This window comes from Balearica regulorum, chromosome 8 (genome assembly GCF_011004875.1).
Source record: "Balearica regulorum gibbericeps isolate bBalReg1 chromosome 8, bBalReg1.pri, whole genome shotgun sequence".
NCBI lineage: Eukaryota > Metazoa > Chordata > Aves > Gruiformes > Gruidae > Balearica > Balearica regulorum.
Window position 1 is genome coordinate 16179146 of NC_046191.1, and position 18647 is coordinate 16197792.

Here is an 18647-nt window from a genome sequence, read left to right on the forward strand (position 1 = left end):
TTTGGCCGCTAATCACGTTTGGATGAAATCTCTCAGCATTTTGGCCATCTCTTCAGGGCGAGCAGCATTTCCAGCCTGGCCCCCAGGAACCACAAACGATCAGTGCCAGCCCCGAAATGTCTCCCTGAACACCCAGAGGAAAAGCATGGCCCCTTCCAGCGTTTAATCCACGCCGCAGTTCAGTTCCCGACGGCAGCCAGCTCCTTGCCGAGCCCCGTCCCAGGCTGGTCGCGGCCGGGGCCTGCGGACGACGGGCCTGAGGGGGCGCTGCCGGGCCGCCCCCGCGGGACTTCCCTTCCCAGCAGGCCCCGCGCCCGCCAGGCTGGCGGCTATTGGCGGGGCGGCGCGCGGGGGCCGTAACGGTCCCGCCGGCCGTTGGTGCCGCCTCGCGCCCGGGGCGGCTGCCCGAGGGCCCGTCCGGTGGGGCCCGGGCCGCTCTCGGTGCCCGCGGTAACGCTGAGCCCTGCAGGCCCTGGTGACAAAGAAAGAGGTATTCTGTACGCGGAGACAATCCGCTCTGCCCTGCGTAAGAGCAGCCTATGCAGAGGAGCTTTCCTGGCTTCGCTCGGCGTGAAGCCACACAAGTCCTTCCTTGTTTTTTCACTTAGCTTTCCCTGGGAACGCGTTTAACCGTGTTCTTGCCCAGGGCACTGGAATAAGAAGGGTTACAAGGGCTTTGTTTTGCTTTGGGGGAGCTGAAATTCGGTACCCGCTGCGCAGGTAACGGTGCTACGCTCCACTTAGCCACACGTGCAATGTGTTTTGTCTTCGTGTGCTGCTGTCACTTCCAGGGACAAAAAAAACCAGCTTTTCAGTAGAAATCTGGCATCTTGCAATACCCAGAAAATAGAGTCAATTGGTGCCCAACACCTACACTGACTTCTGCGTGTTTCTCCTTGTGTAACAGCAGAAGTTCAGGAACACGCGGGGTTGACCCTTTAACGTGGATCTACCAACCCTGGTCTCGCTTTTTTTCCCTACGTGGCCTGGAAACGTTTTTTTTTTTCCAGAAGCGGGATGCAAATAGTCAAACAAAAGTCTAATTCGCTTTCCTGCTTTGTCTCCCTTAAGACATAATCTTGTTTTAATTAAATTACCTTAGCCCAGTGAATGAAAATACAAACGACAGATCATACTCCACATTGAATTTTTTCCACTGCCCGTCTTCTTCAAATTCCTTTCTCTGCTGTTCGAGGTCTTTTAGACGGAACGCACACACTGTGTGAGCCTCACTTCGAATACTCCAAGGATTAATTGAAGTACGTGATGGAAGGAAGGGGAGAGTGTGAGTAAAATAGCTGGTTTATATTTATATCTTCAAATGTCAGTTCATTACCAAAGTTAGAAACCAGCTGATGCAGAAAATGCATTATGGCCTCATTTAGAATTCTTATTTCTTGAGAGAGAGAAAAAAAAAATTCCCGTGCACAGCTTCCTTGCCCAACACATATATGCCACGTTTTTCAGTACGCTTTGAGATGTGAAGTAAAAGGGTTTTATTTAGGGTGCAGTATGTTTAATACTCTATTTAACTTGTTTATCTACGTTTATTTAAAATCCAAAGCGGCCAGGACTCCCACTGCTCTCCATTCTCAATGCTCCTATTGATCCTCAAGTCCCATTATTTGCATGGTTTTTGCAAGCTTTGGTTATTTATTTGGCCACATGTAAGCAAGGCAAAATGAAACGGTTGGGGAAGTCACGTCTGCATTCCTTTGCACAAAAGTGCACTTTTCCTGTGAGTTTAGGGCTTGTAACTGTGTCCAGTTAGCAGTGAGGTGACTTAAATCTCTGTTGGCAGCCAGGATCCAGAAAGCTTCTCCTGGTAGCGAGGCAGATGCACGGTGCCTGGGACAGCCCCACGCCTGCTCTGCCAGCCAGCAGGCTCCGTCCGTCAGTGCTGGCTAGGGCACTCGTGTCACGGAGCTGTGACTTGCTCTGCAGAGATCAGGCTGAAGTCACCGTTGGTTCTGTACGAATCCCCAGGTAGCTTGTAATGTCCCCCTTGCCTCGCAGTGCACTGCAAGGGTGTCATTTGAGTGGTTTGACTCGGAAGGAAATTCTGCAAGTAAAACATCCCACAGATTTGTGTTAACTCAGACTGTTAAGGATGGTTAAAAGGTCATAGCATTGGAGTTGTGGCTGGGACGCCGCCCTGGTGCTGAGGAAGTCTGCAAAGCCCGTGTGCAGGGACAGTAGGGTATGTTGGTTGGTTGGTATTGCTTACTTCATTTCCCTGCCACTGACAGCACAGCACATTATCCATGTAACGCTTCCGTGCCATTAGAAAGCATCCGGAATCAAGGGAAATTTGGAAGAAGAAATTAAAAATCAGTGTAAGAAAGGGGGGGGGGGGGGGAAGAAGTGCAATTGCTGGAGAAACTTGCCAACATTTGTATTAATCTCTGCAGGAGATTTTATTGCCAGGGGGGAGACTTAGTCACTTGTAGGCACTTTGAGTTGTACCTTACTGTACAGGAAATCCCGTAGGTATCTGTGGGTCTCCTTGTTAAGTAAATAGTGTGCTTGCAGAAGTAACAGATGTAGCTGTCCCTGGGAGTCGCTGTCTCCATCTCTTCTCTCTCCTCGGTCCCGGCGGTGGCACGGTGGCGGTGGCACGGTTGTGCTGTCCTTGGTCGCTCCTCTTTCCCCACGCCCTGAGCCTGCGATGCTCCAGTGCTAGAGAAAGCCAAGTGCCTCCTATTCACATGCAAGTTGATTAACTCGTTCTAGAAATTAATTTTATGTAACTTTATCCATTTTCCGAGATCTAGAAATCTGTTCCCATTTCCCACCTTGTATAAAATTTCCTTGGCTCGCTATTGCATCCTTCAAAAAATATCTGTATTTTTTCCCTCCCCCCCGACTCTTACCGTTACTACATCCACCCCGTTGGGTAGGAGGAGTAGCAATGTTTACAAGGAGGTCCCAAGAAACTCAGGTCATGAATCTGGCACCGAGCGCTCCTCTCCGGCCGTGTGCCGCGGGCGGGTCTGCGGCCGCCGGTGCCAGCAGCCCTCCGGCACCGCCGCCGCCCTGCCCGCCGCTCCCCCGCAGGTAAGCCGCTCCCCGGAGGCGTCGGTCCTTGCTGCCCCCCTCAGCCCCCCCCAACCTTCTCCCGGGGTGCCCTCCCGAGCCTCCGCGGTGCTGGCGCTTGCGAGGAAGCGGGCTGCTGCGGGGCGGCAGGCAGGCGGAGGGACCCCGCGGCTCCCCGGCCCCCCCCCCCGCGACCGAGCCGGTGAGGGGGGGGCGGTGCAGCGCTGCGCCTTTAAAACGTCCGCCATGACGCGGGCGGCGGTTGGTGCGGACCGTGTGTGGCGGCGGCGTCACGCGGGCCGGGAGCCAGGCGGGGCTGCTGCCCGGTGTCAAACTGAGCCGCCTCAGAGCGCCCCGCTGCCGGCGGGGGGGGGCGGGAGCCGGGGGGCTCCGCCGCTCCGGAGCAGCCTGTAGCAATGCTTTGGTTTAGTTGCTCGTAGGTAGGTTTTTCTGTCTTACTTCCCCCCCCCCCCCAGCCCAAAAATGACAATGTGGTGCAGTGCTGCCTGGCGAGCGGTTTCGGAGATGCTTGAAAAATGGTGAACGCGTGTCACACAGTCCCGGCGGAGCCGTCTCCTCGGCCGCCGCGGGGGAAGGGGAGCCCCGGGAGCCCCCCCCGACGGCCGGGTGGCTGCGCGGGGCCGTGGGCTCTGCGGAAGGTGCCGTGCCTTACCCCGAGCCCGGCGTGGGCTGCCGGGTCCTGCGCGGCCGGGGCGAGGGCACCTTCTGCAGATAGACCGGTGCGGTTGTCGTTTGGCAGTCACCTCAGGTGAACCAAGAAGTGATTTGAGGGAATGCGTTGAGTTATTTGGTCAGCGGTGCAGGAAGAAGCATCTTTTCGATTAGTTTGTTACTGTTTTGTTTTCTTGGTGCTTTATGTACTGCTAGCTGTATAATAAAGGATCTTTTTTTTTCTTTTTTTTTTTTCCTTTAACGGCAGTATTAATTGCTATCCTCTATTTTTGCAAAGTTTTAGCCGAAGAGCATGATTTCCCTATTCTGTACTTCCCAGCGCTCTGTGACATTTCACTGGCATCCATTAATGCTCCAGCAAGAACATCCCGAGTCCTTGGTTAGTTCTTTAGTGCTCTTTGAAATAGAAATGGCTTACTTGAGAACAGAAATAAAAGGCTTGAGTAATTTCTGCATGCTCTGTGGAGTGGTGGAAAAAGCTGTGTGGTGAAAGTACTCCAGCATGCTACAAGGAGAGAAACAAACTGAATTTTCTCCTGTGTCCTTCGTACGCTCCTTTCCTCTTCAGAGTTCAGTATACCATACCTATAGCAGAAGCTGTGCTAGTGCAGGAAGGATGATCTTATGGATAAGATACTGATTTAGGCCTCAGGAGTCTGGCACTCAATTAGTAACTGTGCTTACTAGCTTTACGTGCGAGATGGGTATAAGTCACTTTGTGCTCGTCTGTATCCCAGATTCCCCATTTGTGAAACAAGGCTATGGATTTCAAAACCTCGCTAGGGATCAGATCATATATCTGTTTGGATGCTCTGTATAGCAGGTTGACTGAAGGCATAATCAACTCTCTTGATAACTAGCTATGTGTTTCAGGTCAATCTCTAGGTGTATGAATATAGTTTGTTCAAAATTGTATTAGCTTCAAAAAGGATCGAATGTAACATTATTTTCCTTGATTTTCAGGCATGAAATATTTCTTGTGTTTGAAGCACAGGTCAACTTTTTGTAGTTCGTTAGCTATTATCAGCTTTTCCAGGTTTCTGAGGAAAGCAGTCTTTGACAGCACCTTTGCTCTCAGGTGCAAACATGGTTGTGTCCCTGTAGAATGCTTGTTTCTGTTACATTATGTTGCTCTTTTCATACTACCAATAATTAAACACAATTTTTTTCCTCCCTATTGATCAGTTGCCGAAGTAAAAGAAACCTCTGTCCTCCCCATGCTAGCTGTTGACATGGAAAACAAGGAAAACGGCTCTCTGGATGTCAAAAAGTAAGTGAATCTGTAGTGTTCGGTTTATGTAAACAGCACATGGATTTTGATTGTAGTTTTCCTTTGACTTGATGCAGTTGGCAATGGTGGGCACCTCCATCTTTGCTCATTTCAAACCTTCCTTGTTCTCAATTACTTTTATTGTATTTCATTTTTGAAATAGAAGAGTCTCGGGCACTGAATTGATTAAAAATGATGTGTGGGAGGACTGACAGCAATGTAGAGATGTAGAAGCTAGTAACTTAAGTTAGGAGTGTACCCTTCTCCATTGATTTCTCTGCTCAACCAGAGACTAAAGCAAGTGGTAGCACTGTAACCAATATTCTACCTCTGCTCACCTGTCTGCTAGTGGCTTTTGAAGAACCGATGTCTGCTGGCGAGAAGTGTGCTGTGTGGAAGTCTCCTCTCTGTCTCTTTCAGTGAGACATACGCCCTTCTCTGCTGACTGCCCAGCCATCTAGAGCTGTGAAGTAGTAGCAGCAGCAGCAGCATACGTCTTTCGTGTCAGTGTTCTTCTGGACCAGATATTTTAGGCTGTTTGCTGGAGAAGCCCTAAAGTGCTGGCTTTTTACTTCAGACGTAGGGTGGGAATAAGATGGAGACATGGTGTACACTGCTCTACCATTTTCTTTAATGTGGTAGGCTGCAGGCTGAGGGATAGGAACTGTTTTGGAGACATTTCTGTATCCTCAAAGGTCAGCAATTCTTAGATTAGAGCTAACAATTCTGAATGAAGTTATGATCTGAGAAGTGGAGTTCTGTGTGCAAATATTTGGCCTTGCTGCTTTAGGGTTATAGAAGCTGTCCTGAGATAAATATATAGATGTATTTAAAAAAAGTACTAGAGTTCTTAGTCTGTCCTTTCAAACTGCAACACTTCTGCAAAGCTGCACCTCATTCTTTTCCTTCAGATCTCTTTTGCGTAAGCCTTCCAAGGAAACTTGACAATGCTTAGGCTCCCAGGCACTAGTGTAAATAATAATAATAATAATGGTCACTTCAGGATGCTGATAAAACACCTGATTATGACACAGCATCAGAAGATCTGATGGCAGCCATTAAAATCAGCATGCTCCCCCTTCGCTTGAGACGTCGGTTACACCACACCAACATAAAGCATTTCCCTATTCAGTGACTATGAATAGATTATATCGTGTATGTCCCTCAGAAGCCACCTTCGGTGTGCAGGCTTGCTTCTCCAATGAGGACTCTGTGGTGGGAGGAGAAAGGAGGCAGTCAAAGCAAGGACAGTTTACATTTAATCATTTTCCCCTGAGGCTTAGGTGATAAAGGCTCAACTACTAATTGCAAAGGTGGCTTTTTAAAACTGATGGGGATTGTAATTAAACTGATCAGGGGCTGTGGTTTCTAAATGAATGTATACAGTGTGTATGTGCGCATATCTACAAAGGAAGTATTTAGCACTTCGTTGAAGTGGTTATAAATAGCTTGGATAAAATCTGTTCACAGCTATACCCTTTCAGGCCTTGCTGTTTCTGCCACATGATGGCAATAAAGGCACAGGGACAGTGGTGAAAAGCAGACAAGCCTCATCTTTATTCATTATCAGTGCATCTAGTATCTCATTATAAAGCCTAAAATGCCAGTCCTCTTAAGATTTTACAGCATCCAGGATGTCTGGCATGAACCGGTGTACAGCTAAGCCATGGCTGTTGTATATTCCCTTTTTTTTGTCTAAAGAATAGAGCCATGTGCAACAGCGGGCAAGGAGGAGACTGTTAAAGCGTAGGAGCCAAATGAGCATCTGTGTGGGTAGATAGGTTAAAATCCAGCCAGCCTCCAATAGTCTGCCGCATGCCTTTGAGTCTTCTGCAGCTGTAGCTGTGGAAATTGGCTCCACTTGAGGTCCAGCATGATGTTATTCCTAGAGGTACAAACTTGCAATTATTTCCTGTAATTAGTTAATGACTAAGGTAGAGCCCCTACAGTCATTGCAGTTGAGCCTGGGATGGGCTGGACCAAGCTGTGGTTCCCTAGTGGTGAAAGAAGAGTTATGTGAAGAACTAACACACCTGGGTTGAAATACAAAGTTGTGGGACGGAGGGTTTGGAACCATATTTAGCTTGAAATTAAAGTGTTTTGCGAAGCAAGCAAAATACAGTTAGGAGGTGTTTTTACAGATTAAATCTTTCATTTGCTGTTTTGGAAGAATTAAATACCTTATAGGATTTATTATGTTTTGGTTTTTTTAAAATACTGAATTGTTGAGGGGTGGTTTGTTTATTTTTAAGTAGAATGTGATTTATTGAAAGTGATAGTCTATGTCTTAGGGAAAATGCAAAGATTTAAATATAATTCTTCAAACGCTGCTTTTACAAATATGTGTAGATTTTGTGTAATGCTTTTCACATTTTACTTCTTAAGCCTCAGAATGTGCACAACACCAAAAATCTTAATTGAAAAACATTCTTTGATTTTTTTTCTTTTTTTTAAAAATGCAGCTCTGATAAGGCCAGATATTCTCATTTTCAATTTTGCTGAGTGTTGCCTTTCTATGTAATCACAATCAGTGAAGTGATTCATGAAGTAAGTCATTACTTGATGAGCAAAAGTAAGAACTCTGGCCCTTTGCTCATTGCTTTGAGATATGTGTATATTCCATGTGATAAGTGAAAGAAATTGCTTTTAGAAGGCCAAGTGCAGATACAGGAGATATTGATATTGTGAGTTCCTAGGGCCAGAATTTGTTGCCATATTGACAGATACATTCCAAGAGTTAGGCGAGAAGCAAAAATTATTGTGTTCACGAGTCTGCCTTCCCAGGGCTCAGCTAGTTGTAGAAATTGGGATGTTGTAGAAACAGTGATGGGAGGCACTATATGTGATTCTCTTCATGGCTGGTTGGAAAAATGGTTGGCCCTTGATTCACTCAGTTATTTTGCTGAAAGACATAAAAGTCTAGGCAAGACAGAGGTTGTGACAGTTGGAAAAGAAAAAATTGAAGGACAGAACAAACGTGCTGTCAGGAGAGTATAATCTGTGTTTCTTTTCTGCTGGTGCTGTTGAAAAATCGAAGTCCTGCCTCTCAGTTTCAGGACCTGAAATGGACAGGATTCTGACATCTGCCCTGACCTGTACGTTTTCATATTTCTTCATTAGTATTATGGTTAAGCGTGCAGAACAGTGGAAGATGTGTGGCATGAACTTTGAGACTTCTAGTTGAAGAAGTTATTTCTTTTGATGTCTTGCTTTTCATCCTCCTAAATTGCTGTAGGAAAGGCAATCAAGCTCACTGTGTGTCTTTTTTACCAAGAATTTGCAGATACACAAAGGTTATCTGAGATAGGGTGATGGCAGGTTAGGAAAAGAAATGCAGGATAAGGATAGTAATATGAATGATTGGGTGGTTTTGCTAGTGTGAAAAGCAATTGCCAGAGATCAATCACAGAAGGAATTCACTCTGTGTTTAACAGATGTTTTCTCAGATTCATAGCTATTAAAAAAGTCCATAGATTTGCCCAAAGATGAGTCCAAAAACAATTATGGGAAATTTTCTATATTGAGAATTAGTGCAGTCATTGGTGCCTTTTTTTTTTTTTTTTTTCCACAAGGTAAAGATGGTTTCTAGTAGTTTCTACTCATGTTGCAAGGAAGCACAGTCTCATCTGGGAAAAGAATAGTCCACACACTGCAATTCTTGATAAGTACTTGGTAGCTGAAAAGAAGCTGCAGTCTTGAAAGACAGGGATTTGGTACCTCAGTCATGGTAGTCTTTGTTCTCCGACTGCAAAGGCAGCATACTTGCAGGGAAAAGATCCTGACTGATTACCTGTGGCTGATGTGAAGATTCATATACTTTCTTCTTTTCTGAAGGGAGCGGTACCTCAGTTGTCCCCAGCATCAGGTCTTTGAAATGGAAGAGAACAAGAGTGACTGTTCTGTATTGGGGTGGGGGGAAGTGTCGAAGGATACTTTTCCTGAAGGAACAAGGAAGGAGGGGATGTACATAGGGTGTGCACAAAGAAGCAGCAGACGCTCTGCACACATTTAGTGATTACTTGTCTGGATTTGCACTTTGCAGTTCAGTAGAGAATGGGAGACCTCCAGATCCTGCTGACTGGGCTGTTACCGATGTTGTGAATTATTTCAGAACAGCTGGATTTGAAGAACAAGCCAATGCTTTTCAAGAACAGGTAAATCTGTAAGGAAACACCTTTTTACTGCCACCAGTTTCTCACATTGCACATTTTTGTTATGCACCTGGTTATATACTGTTAAATGGGTGTGAAAATCCCATGTTACTGAGGGGATTTAAGTCTGTTATTGGGTGAAAATCCATGGGATTATGATCTTTGAGTAATATTGTTCTACAAGGTGTGGATAATGGATTTGAGTTTAAAACAGTCATCTGAATGGTGAGGAATCTAAACAAATATTCTGGCTTGGACTCAGTCTCCCTGTACAACCCCAGTTTTGTTATTTAAAATGTGCATGGTAATTCCCCTCTTCCTGAGTGTATTGTGCAAATGCACTCATAAGTATTTATAAAATCCGGGGCTCCTAAGCAGCAAGTTGCTCTTGACGACCAGGGTAAAAAGGGGCTGCTGTGCTGCATTGAACTTGGCAGTGCAAGTGAACAGGGAAAGGACAAGTTGATAATAAAGGGGAAGAATCTTTTTAGGCACAGGAGCAGCATGTTTGCAGGACTCAGTCTGAGAAAGAGGTTGGGTCTTCATTTCTGGGCCTTGTAACTGCTGATGCTAATGCATGGCTTCTTTTGGTGGATTAGATCACCAAAGAGTTTAACAGTCATGTGCCCTTGTAACTCGCCTGTCAGCACACCGGTAAGGTGTATTAGTGGGGCAGGGTAGGGAAGTTGGCTGACTTGGCCTGCAGCCCACCTGTTCCACAGAGAAGGAACTTGCATCTCCATATTGTCAGTTCGGCACCTTCCCTGATAAGTCTATAGGCTTGTGTGCGACCACCAGGAAATCAGTTACCAACACTTGTGTTTAGTTACCAAAATAGATGGCTTGACCTTGCAAGGCACTGAGCTAGTGCAAGTTATTGGCAGCTTTGCAGGGAAACTGTACATCTAATGTGTAATAACATTACTGTTGGGCAGGTTAATCTCGCTGACCTCCAGCACCTGGATGGTGAAATCCCATCTGATTGTAATTGATGAGTATAACAGAGTATCTAAATTTAGCTCTGTTCTTGGGGGGTGAAAAGCCTGATGTTGGGTAATTCTCTGGCAGGGTGCAGAGAAAGGCTCTTTCGGCAGCTGCTACTAATTTTTCAGAATTTGGAGATGAGTAAACAGGCAAAAAATTGTTTAAGCGTATCTGTTCCTTAATACCAGCATCCATGTCTCCTTAACAGCCGTAGAAATGTGGCTTAAAAAAACACACAGGTAAAGTAATTGTGGCCTCTGGGGTTTTTTCCTCATGCTGACAGATACCTCTGACTTTCATCAAATATCTTAACCTCTCTGCACCTCAGCTGGCTTGTCAATAATACTGCAGTAATTACTACTGATCTTGCAGCAGCAAGGTGAGGCTAACTCATGAGTTTTGGCAAAGCAATTTGCAACAGCCTGATGGAAAGCAGCATAGAAGTAGAGTGTAAAGGTTTTATTAGTATTCTGCGGTGGGGGCAAGTGGCTTCAGGAGGATAGCTGAAGTAAGCTGCTTTTAGCAATGTGTTGCCAGGGCTCTGCTAGGATAGCCATGGGCAGAAATGTGGCTGTGATTCCACTGCCAACTTCACTTTATGCCAAAGCCTTGGAGAGAGAGGCTGACAGCTGCCACCAGGATGTGTCCAGGAGATGTGGGACGGACATTCACAGCAGAATTGCCACTTCCTTCCCCCTCCATCCCCTTAGCAGCACGAGGAGCAGCAAGTGCCTGGTTCTCCATGCCAGCTCTGCCAGCCCATTCCCTGTCTGCACCAGGAACAGCCCTGTTGCTAACCTGTTACCAGTGGTGGTGTTCTGTTTCTTCTACACTGTTTACTAGCCACTAGCTTTAACTCTGTCTACTTACGGTATTACTATCAGGATCTCCCAGGAATTCCAGGTATGGCAGTGCAGTCAGGGTCACTTTGAACCCTTAGCCATCCTCTGTCTATAGAGTCACCAGATATGCAGCTGAAGCTCTGGCCATCTCTGTTTTTCTCTGCCATTTGTACTGCAGGTTGCCTGGGCCCCAGAACCCTAAATTAATTTGATTTGCTACTGCTCTGAATATGTACTGGAAGGGGAATGAGGTTGTAAATGGTAAAGGAAAGTATTTTGTTTCATCTGCAACACTGGGAAATTGTTTTCACTGAACCGCTTCAGTAGGGGTACACTGGTTTTCTTATACAACATCCATAACCCAGAATGTAATCATGAGGTCTATTATTACATTCAACTTTTACACAACAGTAACTGAGTCCACACTTTCTTTTGGTGAATCTGAATACATCTGGACTCGCCTAAAGCAAGTGACTCAAAGAATTTTTAAGACCCGAATTTTTCTTACAACATTTTAAGGAAAATGAGAAGACATTTTAAGGACCGCAGGATGTCTTATTAAAACTGTATTGTAAGTGCTGGTAAGAAGTGATGGTTGTATAATGATTATACATTTTTCCTTCTTGGGAGTTCCACTGATGTCAGCAAGTCAAAGGAGCTCACAGATGAAAACAGATTCAACTGAAAGATGTTGCCCAATAACAAAAAAAAACATAACATCAGCAAGCAAATCAGCCAAGCCAAGAAGTTGGGGGCACAGGATAACTAAGGAGAGAGGCAGAAACCAGATGCAGGATGAGGGTGTGAACACCTTCAAAGAACTGCTGCCTGCCAGTACGAGGCCAAGCTTTCTCTAGGAGCCCTGGGAGCACAGGAGCTGTGGCTCACTCAAAGGCTGAAGCTGTTTGCCATGTCTCGAGACATGCTAGCGCTATGCCTGACCTTCATTATTGCCTATGTGGCTTCTCTAGCCATTAGTACTGCGAGAGCCAGATAAGCCCAGGTAACCCAATGGTAGTTTGCTGGCCTCGCTGCGATGCCTTACCAGAAGGGAAATTGGGGTCTGATGTTGGCTTGTGTCTACTGCTGCTTTCTAGCAGAGCTGCATGTGAGCATGCTGGCTGCCATGCTTTCCTCTTAGCTGTATTTGTAAAACCCTGTGGAAGAAGAAGGGAAAGGAATAGATGCTTTTATCCTCTTCTTGGAGTTTCTCCTGTTCCAGGTACTAGATTTACTTCAGTTGGATCCTACCAAGCTGGAGGCTGTTCTTCCTCCATAGCATCGTTTAACAGCAGCAGAAAAGGCAACTTCAGATCGGTCATAGCAATGAGCAAAATATTCATAACATTCATACAGAAAGAATTGTGATGAATGGAAAAGAGAGGACAGAAACTGATTTTAACCATTAAGATTCTCAACAGTAATTAGAAAGAGGCAACTGCTATAATTGGGTAAAAAAGTTGGAAACTTTTTTTCTTTTAGAAATACTGTTACATCGCGCTCCTCTGACGGATTAGCAGTCATATCCACTTTCAGCTGATCTTTGACAATGTTGTGATTTGTCCATGTATTTTGTATTTCTAAACTTTATCAAATTGTAAGAGAGATCAGTCTGGACAAATTCATGCTGAACTCTAATATAAGTCTTCCTTTTTTCATTTTGAGTTGCAATAAAAGATGGGATCTCTGACATTTCCAAGACAGCACTTAATATTTCTAAGGAAGATGCTGCAGTGGGACAAATCGATGTGTGATGTTAATAGTATTTATAAAAATACAAAATTTTGGCGATATATTATCATGGACAACAACAATATATGCAAGCATTTGAACTGGTTATTGGCTGTTGATAACAAATTCAACAATTAATAGTGGGGTTTTTATTAAAAGTACAAAAGAATGCAACAGCAGAGTGAAGTCCAGTGCAGGAGAATGCCATAAGGCTATATACTTCTTTGGGCTATGACGACCCTGGGAGATCTGGCTGTGTTGTGAGACACTGGTCAACACATTGTTGTTTAGCTGTAGCTCCCGTTTCCTGACTAGTGCAGTGTGATTGAACTGTAGGAACATGCAAAAAAAAAAAAAAGGATGGAAATGGGTGTTGAGAAATGTGGATTCTTTCTCTTCCATTTTGACCTTTGAAAAGTCATTTACAGGTAGTTTTCAAACATGCAACAAGGTTTTGAGGTGGAAAAAACCCCAAAGCCTACACGATTTCTAATCTAAATAGGTCAGAAAGCCAAGGTTTGAGAGAGGGAAGAAAAAACACACTACCCCACGCATCTGTGATTTAAAAGTGGGAATTTTAAGCAGGAACAAGTAGCGGTTGTTGAGATCTAAGCTGGGAAGTGGCTGCTTTTAGCCTCTTCCATTGTAAGTGGAGGAAGAGAAGATGCCTCAGAGTATTGAGTTCCACAGTTAGGCCCTTCTCCAATTTCTGATGGCAGGAGTCGTCTTTTTTTTTTTTTCCTTTTCTTTTTTTCTTTTTTTGTCCTCTCCCCTCACAGGATGCATGGGAAGGTAGGCCTTTTTAAAGAAGGGACCTGAAGTTATTAGCAGATACTGACTAGTCCAAACTCGCATATCGCTGTCAGTGGTAATTCTTCTGAAATGCACTTCATAAACCACCTTCTTAAGAGTATCCTTCCCTTAATGGCTGATAATTAGGCAATCTGCACATGTACCTATTAATTTGAAACAGATTTACAAGGAGGGAATTTTGAAATGAGGCTCATACTAAATAGTATTTATGCCTTAGTCAGCACAGGTGAGCACTTGAAAACCAGAGAGTAGAATTTAGCAACTATAAATACAGTTTCAGGAAAATAAAGGCTACTATTTCTTTTCTCATTGATCCTCTGTAGTAGTCTTCCATTTGTTGCATGACTGTTCTCATCTGTTAGATTTGTACATTTGTCTTTATCAACTCTTTAATTCTTCTTACAGGAAATTGATGGCAAATCATTACTGTTGATGACAAGAAATGATGTACTGACTGGACTTTCATTAAAACTGGGGCCTGCGCTAAAAATCTATGAATATCACGTAAAACCTCTACAGACACAACATCTAAAGAACAACTCTTTATAGCGAATTGTCTAATTGGGGTCATGTTGTGCCTCAAACAATAAATAAGCAATTTGGTTTCATGTGATGGAACTTTGTAAAGAGAGAATATATCTTTTAAGAATTTAAACCAAATTACGATATATATCCTATTGGATAGAGTTGGCAATATACTATATACTGAGTCTGAACTGGGAGAGGTGGTGTGTATTTTTTACATAGTACATAATGATTTTCTCTTTTAGGAAGTGTCAGTGAGCATGTTGAGATAGCTACATCACTGTATCCAGAACAAAAGAGAGGTATGTCATTCTCATTTTTGAGCCAGACATGTTCTTGATTTCATGAATTAAAATACCAAAAAAAAACCCCCAAACCCAAATAAAGTTTACATACATCTTTGGGAGAGAGAAACCAATTCAAGTAAGTTTTGGTTTACACTAAAGACCTACTAAAATTATTGCTACTTATAATTTTAGGATGGGACTGACACTTGCCAACTCACCCTTTTTTGCAGAGGGTCCTATTTTGACCTTATTAAGGTTTACTCATGGTATGCTGCAATGTTTAAAGCTGTACATACAATTAACATAACCCGTTCAATAGCAGAAGGCGTTGCTGACAGGTGAAACTGGGTTGTGTGTTTTTTGCTGTCCTTTAAATTTGCAGCTTGTTTTCACCTATTTTTAATAGTAGTTCTATGTAAAGTATAGTTGGTTTTTAAAAGTTTGTGTTGCTTTGCAAAACAAAAAAAGCTTCATTTTATTCCTTTTTTAATTTATGATAACTTGTTTTTTAACATTATGCAGAAATTTGTAAAAAGAGTAAAATTCTGCACATTTTTAATATTGTCTGTCATTGGTGTTGTAATGGTTGATTTTTTTTTTTAATGCTTTACTTAACAATTTGAATACTTGTTTTAAAAAACTGAAAGAAGCTGTCTTGTCATCATACATCTCTGTTAAAAGAGAGTGTTGTTCAATCTGTTTGTACCAGTTCCCTATTTGATAAGTTGCTTGCTATATCCCAATAAAGCATTGCTTATGTTTGGATTCAATTTACTTTACAGATCTTTTACTTTCTCTGTTTCTTTGTTGTGGTATATTGGAGCTCCTGTTTTTCTCCATTTTCCCATTAAAAAGATACCAAAACCTACTTAATATTCTATGTTCTTGTGATTACTTTTAACACCACCTACCAAGATATTGAAAGATGTCATTATTTCTGCTTTTTTCTCATGTAGCGTTGTATACTGCTGAAGGAGAAGCCCTGGTCACAGTTGACCAGTAACATCTGTGCTTCTCTTATCCCTTCCTAGAGCTGCCGGTGGTGCGGAGGCGCTGTGCTGGCCCTGGTACAGCAGGGTAATTTACCCCAGATCGCCTGGAAGATAGCCTGCGGGTGGTGCTAAGCACTGTCAGGGCTCACCATCTTCTCTCGCCCAGAGAGCTTTGTGGTGACCCCTGAAATTGGGATGTGGGGTTGCATGAGCGAGGCTGAGCAAAGGAGCCGGGAAGTAGTAAATAAGCCAGGAGAGTGTGGTGAAAGTGGAAATGGTGTGGGAGGAAATGGTGTGTGGGGGGGGTGCAGCTGAGAAGGGAGAAGGTAAGAGAAAGTGGTGCTGTCTGCTAAGTGGGAACAGCAGGATTCAGGGAAAGGAAGGAGAAGCTCCTGTAATCTCCTGCCGAGGTGGTGGCTCTGCCTTGGCCAAGCGCAAGGTGGCCATTGATGCCACAGTGCTAGGTGAGTTCCTTTATGGTTTCTGGTGCTGAGATTTGAGAAAGGGATAAAGCCATGTTAAAAGTGGTGCTGTAGGTGAAGCTCATGGTATATGGTACATTACATAAACTGTACAGCAGTGTGCTTTATTGTATACTTTCTAACCTTTACATTGTACAACGTATTCATTTGGAATTTGAGATACATGATAGGAGACAGGGAAATATTCACCATTTCTCTTTCTGTCCCTTGTACTGTGCTCACTTCAGGTATTGGTCTGTTAGCAGCAGGTTTGTAAGTCAGAATTCTGCTTATGACTTTCTTTATAGTTTCGTAGTGTTCAGAGATACCTAGTGGGAGTAGGGATCTTCTGGGAGACTAGATTCAAATAGGGAGCATTGTTCCTGCACTGGGGAGTTCTCAGGTACAGTCTGTATCAGGTTAATTACAGGCTGGAATTGAAAAATTATACATGTAACTCTTCAATATTTTAATACAGAAGTAGGTATGTTTATGAAAAGGATTATATGAAGCAGCTGCACATAGTCCGGAGATGCCTACCAGCCCTGTATTTGTAGAATTATTGTTGGTGTAGAATACATAGTGCTATGCTACTGAAGGATGAATTGAATATTCTCTTTTTCTTAACTTATATGTTTGGTGTGGGATTGACACATTTTGTAGATCTATGGATGACTCCGAATTAAAATATATTTATTCCATCAGGGAGTAAAAATCACCACTCTACAGCCTTGAGAGCTCATGTGGTGATTTCTGAGCACTGTGCTTTCTTTGAACATGTTTTAATAAGCAAATGAATTGCATTCAGAAACATCCAGATTGTATTCCGCTTTTGATCAGTAGCGCTAACTGGTTCATGTACAAGTAAAAGCTGAACAGAAAGCTCACTGCAAGTGTGAAAGGGAATTTGGAGGATGTTACTCAGAACTGTAACAATTTCTTTTTAACGTCCCTGATCTTTATTGTAGTTTCCTACTGTTCTCTGAGCTTTCTAATGCTGCTGTTCTCTTTGTGCAGGTGACCATTCTGGTTTTTGTCTGTTACATTCTCATTGCTGGGAGAACAAAAAAATCTTTTTAAAAGAGAGTGGAGGGTTTGAAAGAGGAAGTCAAAGCCAGATTATTTTTAGCTACCATTCCTCTTGCAGAAAACACAGCTGCTGTTGAGATGAGGAAGCGACTGATGGGCATTACTGGATACCATGTCACTACTGCAGTTCTGAGAGTCATAGAGCTATGCAGGAATCCAGTTTATAACATCCCCTTCATGATCCTGCAGCTAGGAGAGTCCCTCTTCTTTAAAAGCCCTCCCTGTGCTTTGGGTGGTGGTTAGGTTGCCAGACGTCCGACTGCTCGGCTGGTACTGCGTGTGAGGGTGATGATGGTCTCTGTTGCAGGTCTCCTCACTTTCACACTGAACCAGCAGTTTAGAGAGTGGCCGCCGCCTCCTAAAGGCAGCTTTAAGGAGCAAAGCAGCAGTCAGCTCCCCTTCCCTGCTGCTGATCAGCACAAGAACAGAGAGATGTGCTGCAGCCAAGGTCCGCCTCTTCCCTGTCTCTCCTCTTACCCTTTTCATAATACCACAATAGCACTCTTAAAAATGATTTGAAAACATTACACTATGTCTTTTTTGGTATGATGGTTGTGAAATATATATTGGTATTGTTCATCAGCTCTGATGCTCGTTCTCCTCTCAAGCTGTAGATACACAGTGCGTGGCATGTTCTCTTTGCATCCAAATGCAGTGCCAAGTACTACACATAAAGCACGTATAAGGCAGCTCGACAAAGTCTGGAGGCTGTGGCTGTGCCTGTCCACCAAGGTCACTTTCTCAACCCAGAGAAAATTGTTCTGTCTGCTTGCTGGTATCTCCCAGCCCTGTGTGTTATTGTTCCTTTTAAAACAGTTTGCTCTAACGTGCTGCACTGAATCAATTTGTAGAAATTTTTTTGCTCTTAGAATTATAGGACAAGACTCAGCAGCTGTAGCGAAGGGAGTAGCCACCCACACGTCACTCCTGGTTAGAAATGGCTCAGGCAAAATGTCACATTAGGCCCTCGCTGTCAGTGATTACTTGCTAAATAAACTCTTTTCTCTTTTTCATGCTTTTTTTAACATGTTCAAATTCTACGAAGTCTTTTACCTCTTCCTCTTTTTAAAAATCAGCATTTAATTAGTCTGTTTTCTTCAATACTCCTCTTTCCACTGTCACACTTAAGTTACAATCACAGTTATTTGAAAAGTAGGGGATCTTACTTTCTGTGAGTCTGGGGGAAGCTACAAATTTATTTCTCTTTTTTTTTTTTTTTTTTTTAATGGCAATATTGTCTAAAATTTGAAGGCTGAGTCTGAGCAGGACCAGAAAAACATCATCTCACTTTGTTCTGGTTCTTTACTTACAAGTCAGAGCAGCAGTTCCTTCCCTTCCAGGAATGGGTTTTGGGCTAGAAGTCACGGGAAATTAATTGACTGTAGGTGTGCATGTGAACAGTGTAACTGTCACTGGCTCAGGAGGCGGCAGGATGAATGAAGTGGTATAAAGAAATGTGTGCTCTACCCTGTCACCTTCACCTCGGGACAATTTACACAGGCAATGGGTTGGCTTCTACTTCGTCTAACAGAACGAGAGGATTTGGTGCTTGGGGATGTCAGCCAGGAGAGCCCATCCATGTCCCGTTCCATCACACCGAAGGTCTCCGTGCACCTTCACCTCTGCACTGCTCGGTTTTGACAGCAGCTTCCCCCTGAGGAAGGTGCAGAGGGTGGTGGCTCTCTTTAGCCCACTGGCAGTCTCCGTTGGAATAATGGGCAGACTGATTTAATAAACAGCTTTCATTCCTGTTGGGAAAGGCTGTGTTCTTTT

At 43.8% G+C, this 18647-nt stretch overlaps 1 protein-coding gene across 4 annotated transcripts; it reads left to right on the forward strand.

Annotated features, from left to right (window-relative positions):
• The first annotated feature begins 362 nt into the window (after positions 1 to 362).
• Positions 363 to 15102, forward strand: SAMD13 (sterile alpha motif domain containing 13). 4 transcript variants are annotated; one of them, XM_075759798.1, is made up of 5 exons: positions 363 to 490; positions 1196 to 1285; positions 4915 to 4999; positions 9042 to 9153; positions 13926 to 15102. In XM_075759798.1, exons 2-5 carry the CDS (start codon positions 1267 to 1269, stop codon positions 14067 to 14069), a joined length of 360 nt encoding a protein of 119 aa, XP_075615913.1. In that variant the 5' UTR covers positions 363 to 490; positions 1196 to 1266; the 3' UTR covers positions 14070 to 15102. The 4 variants fall into 4 exon arrangements, with proteins under 4 accessions (XP_075615913.1, XP_075615916.1, XP_075615915.1 ...); XM_075759801.1 differs by lacking the exon at positions 1196 to 1285 and having other exon boundaries at positions 373 to 490; XM_075759800.1 differs by lacking the exons at positions 363 to 490; positions 1196 to 1285 and adding an exon at positions 2952 to 3057.
• Positions 15103 to 18647: the final 3545 nt, after the last annotated feature.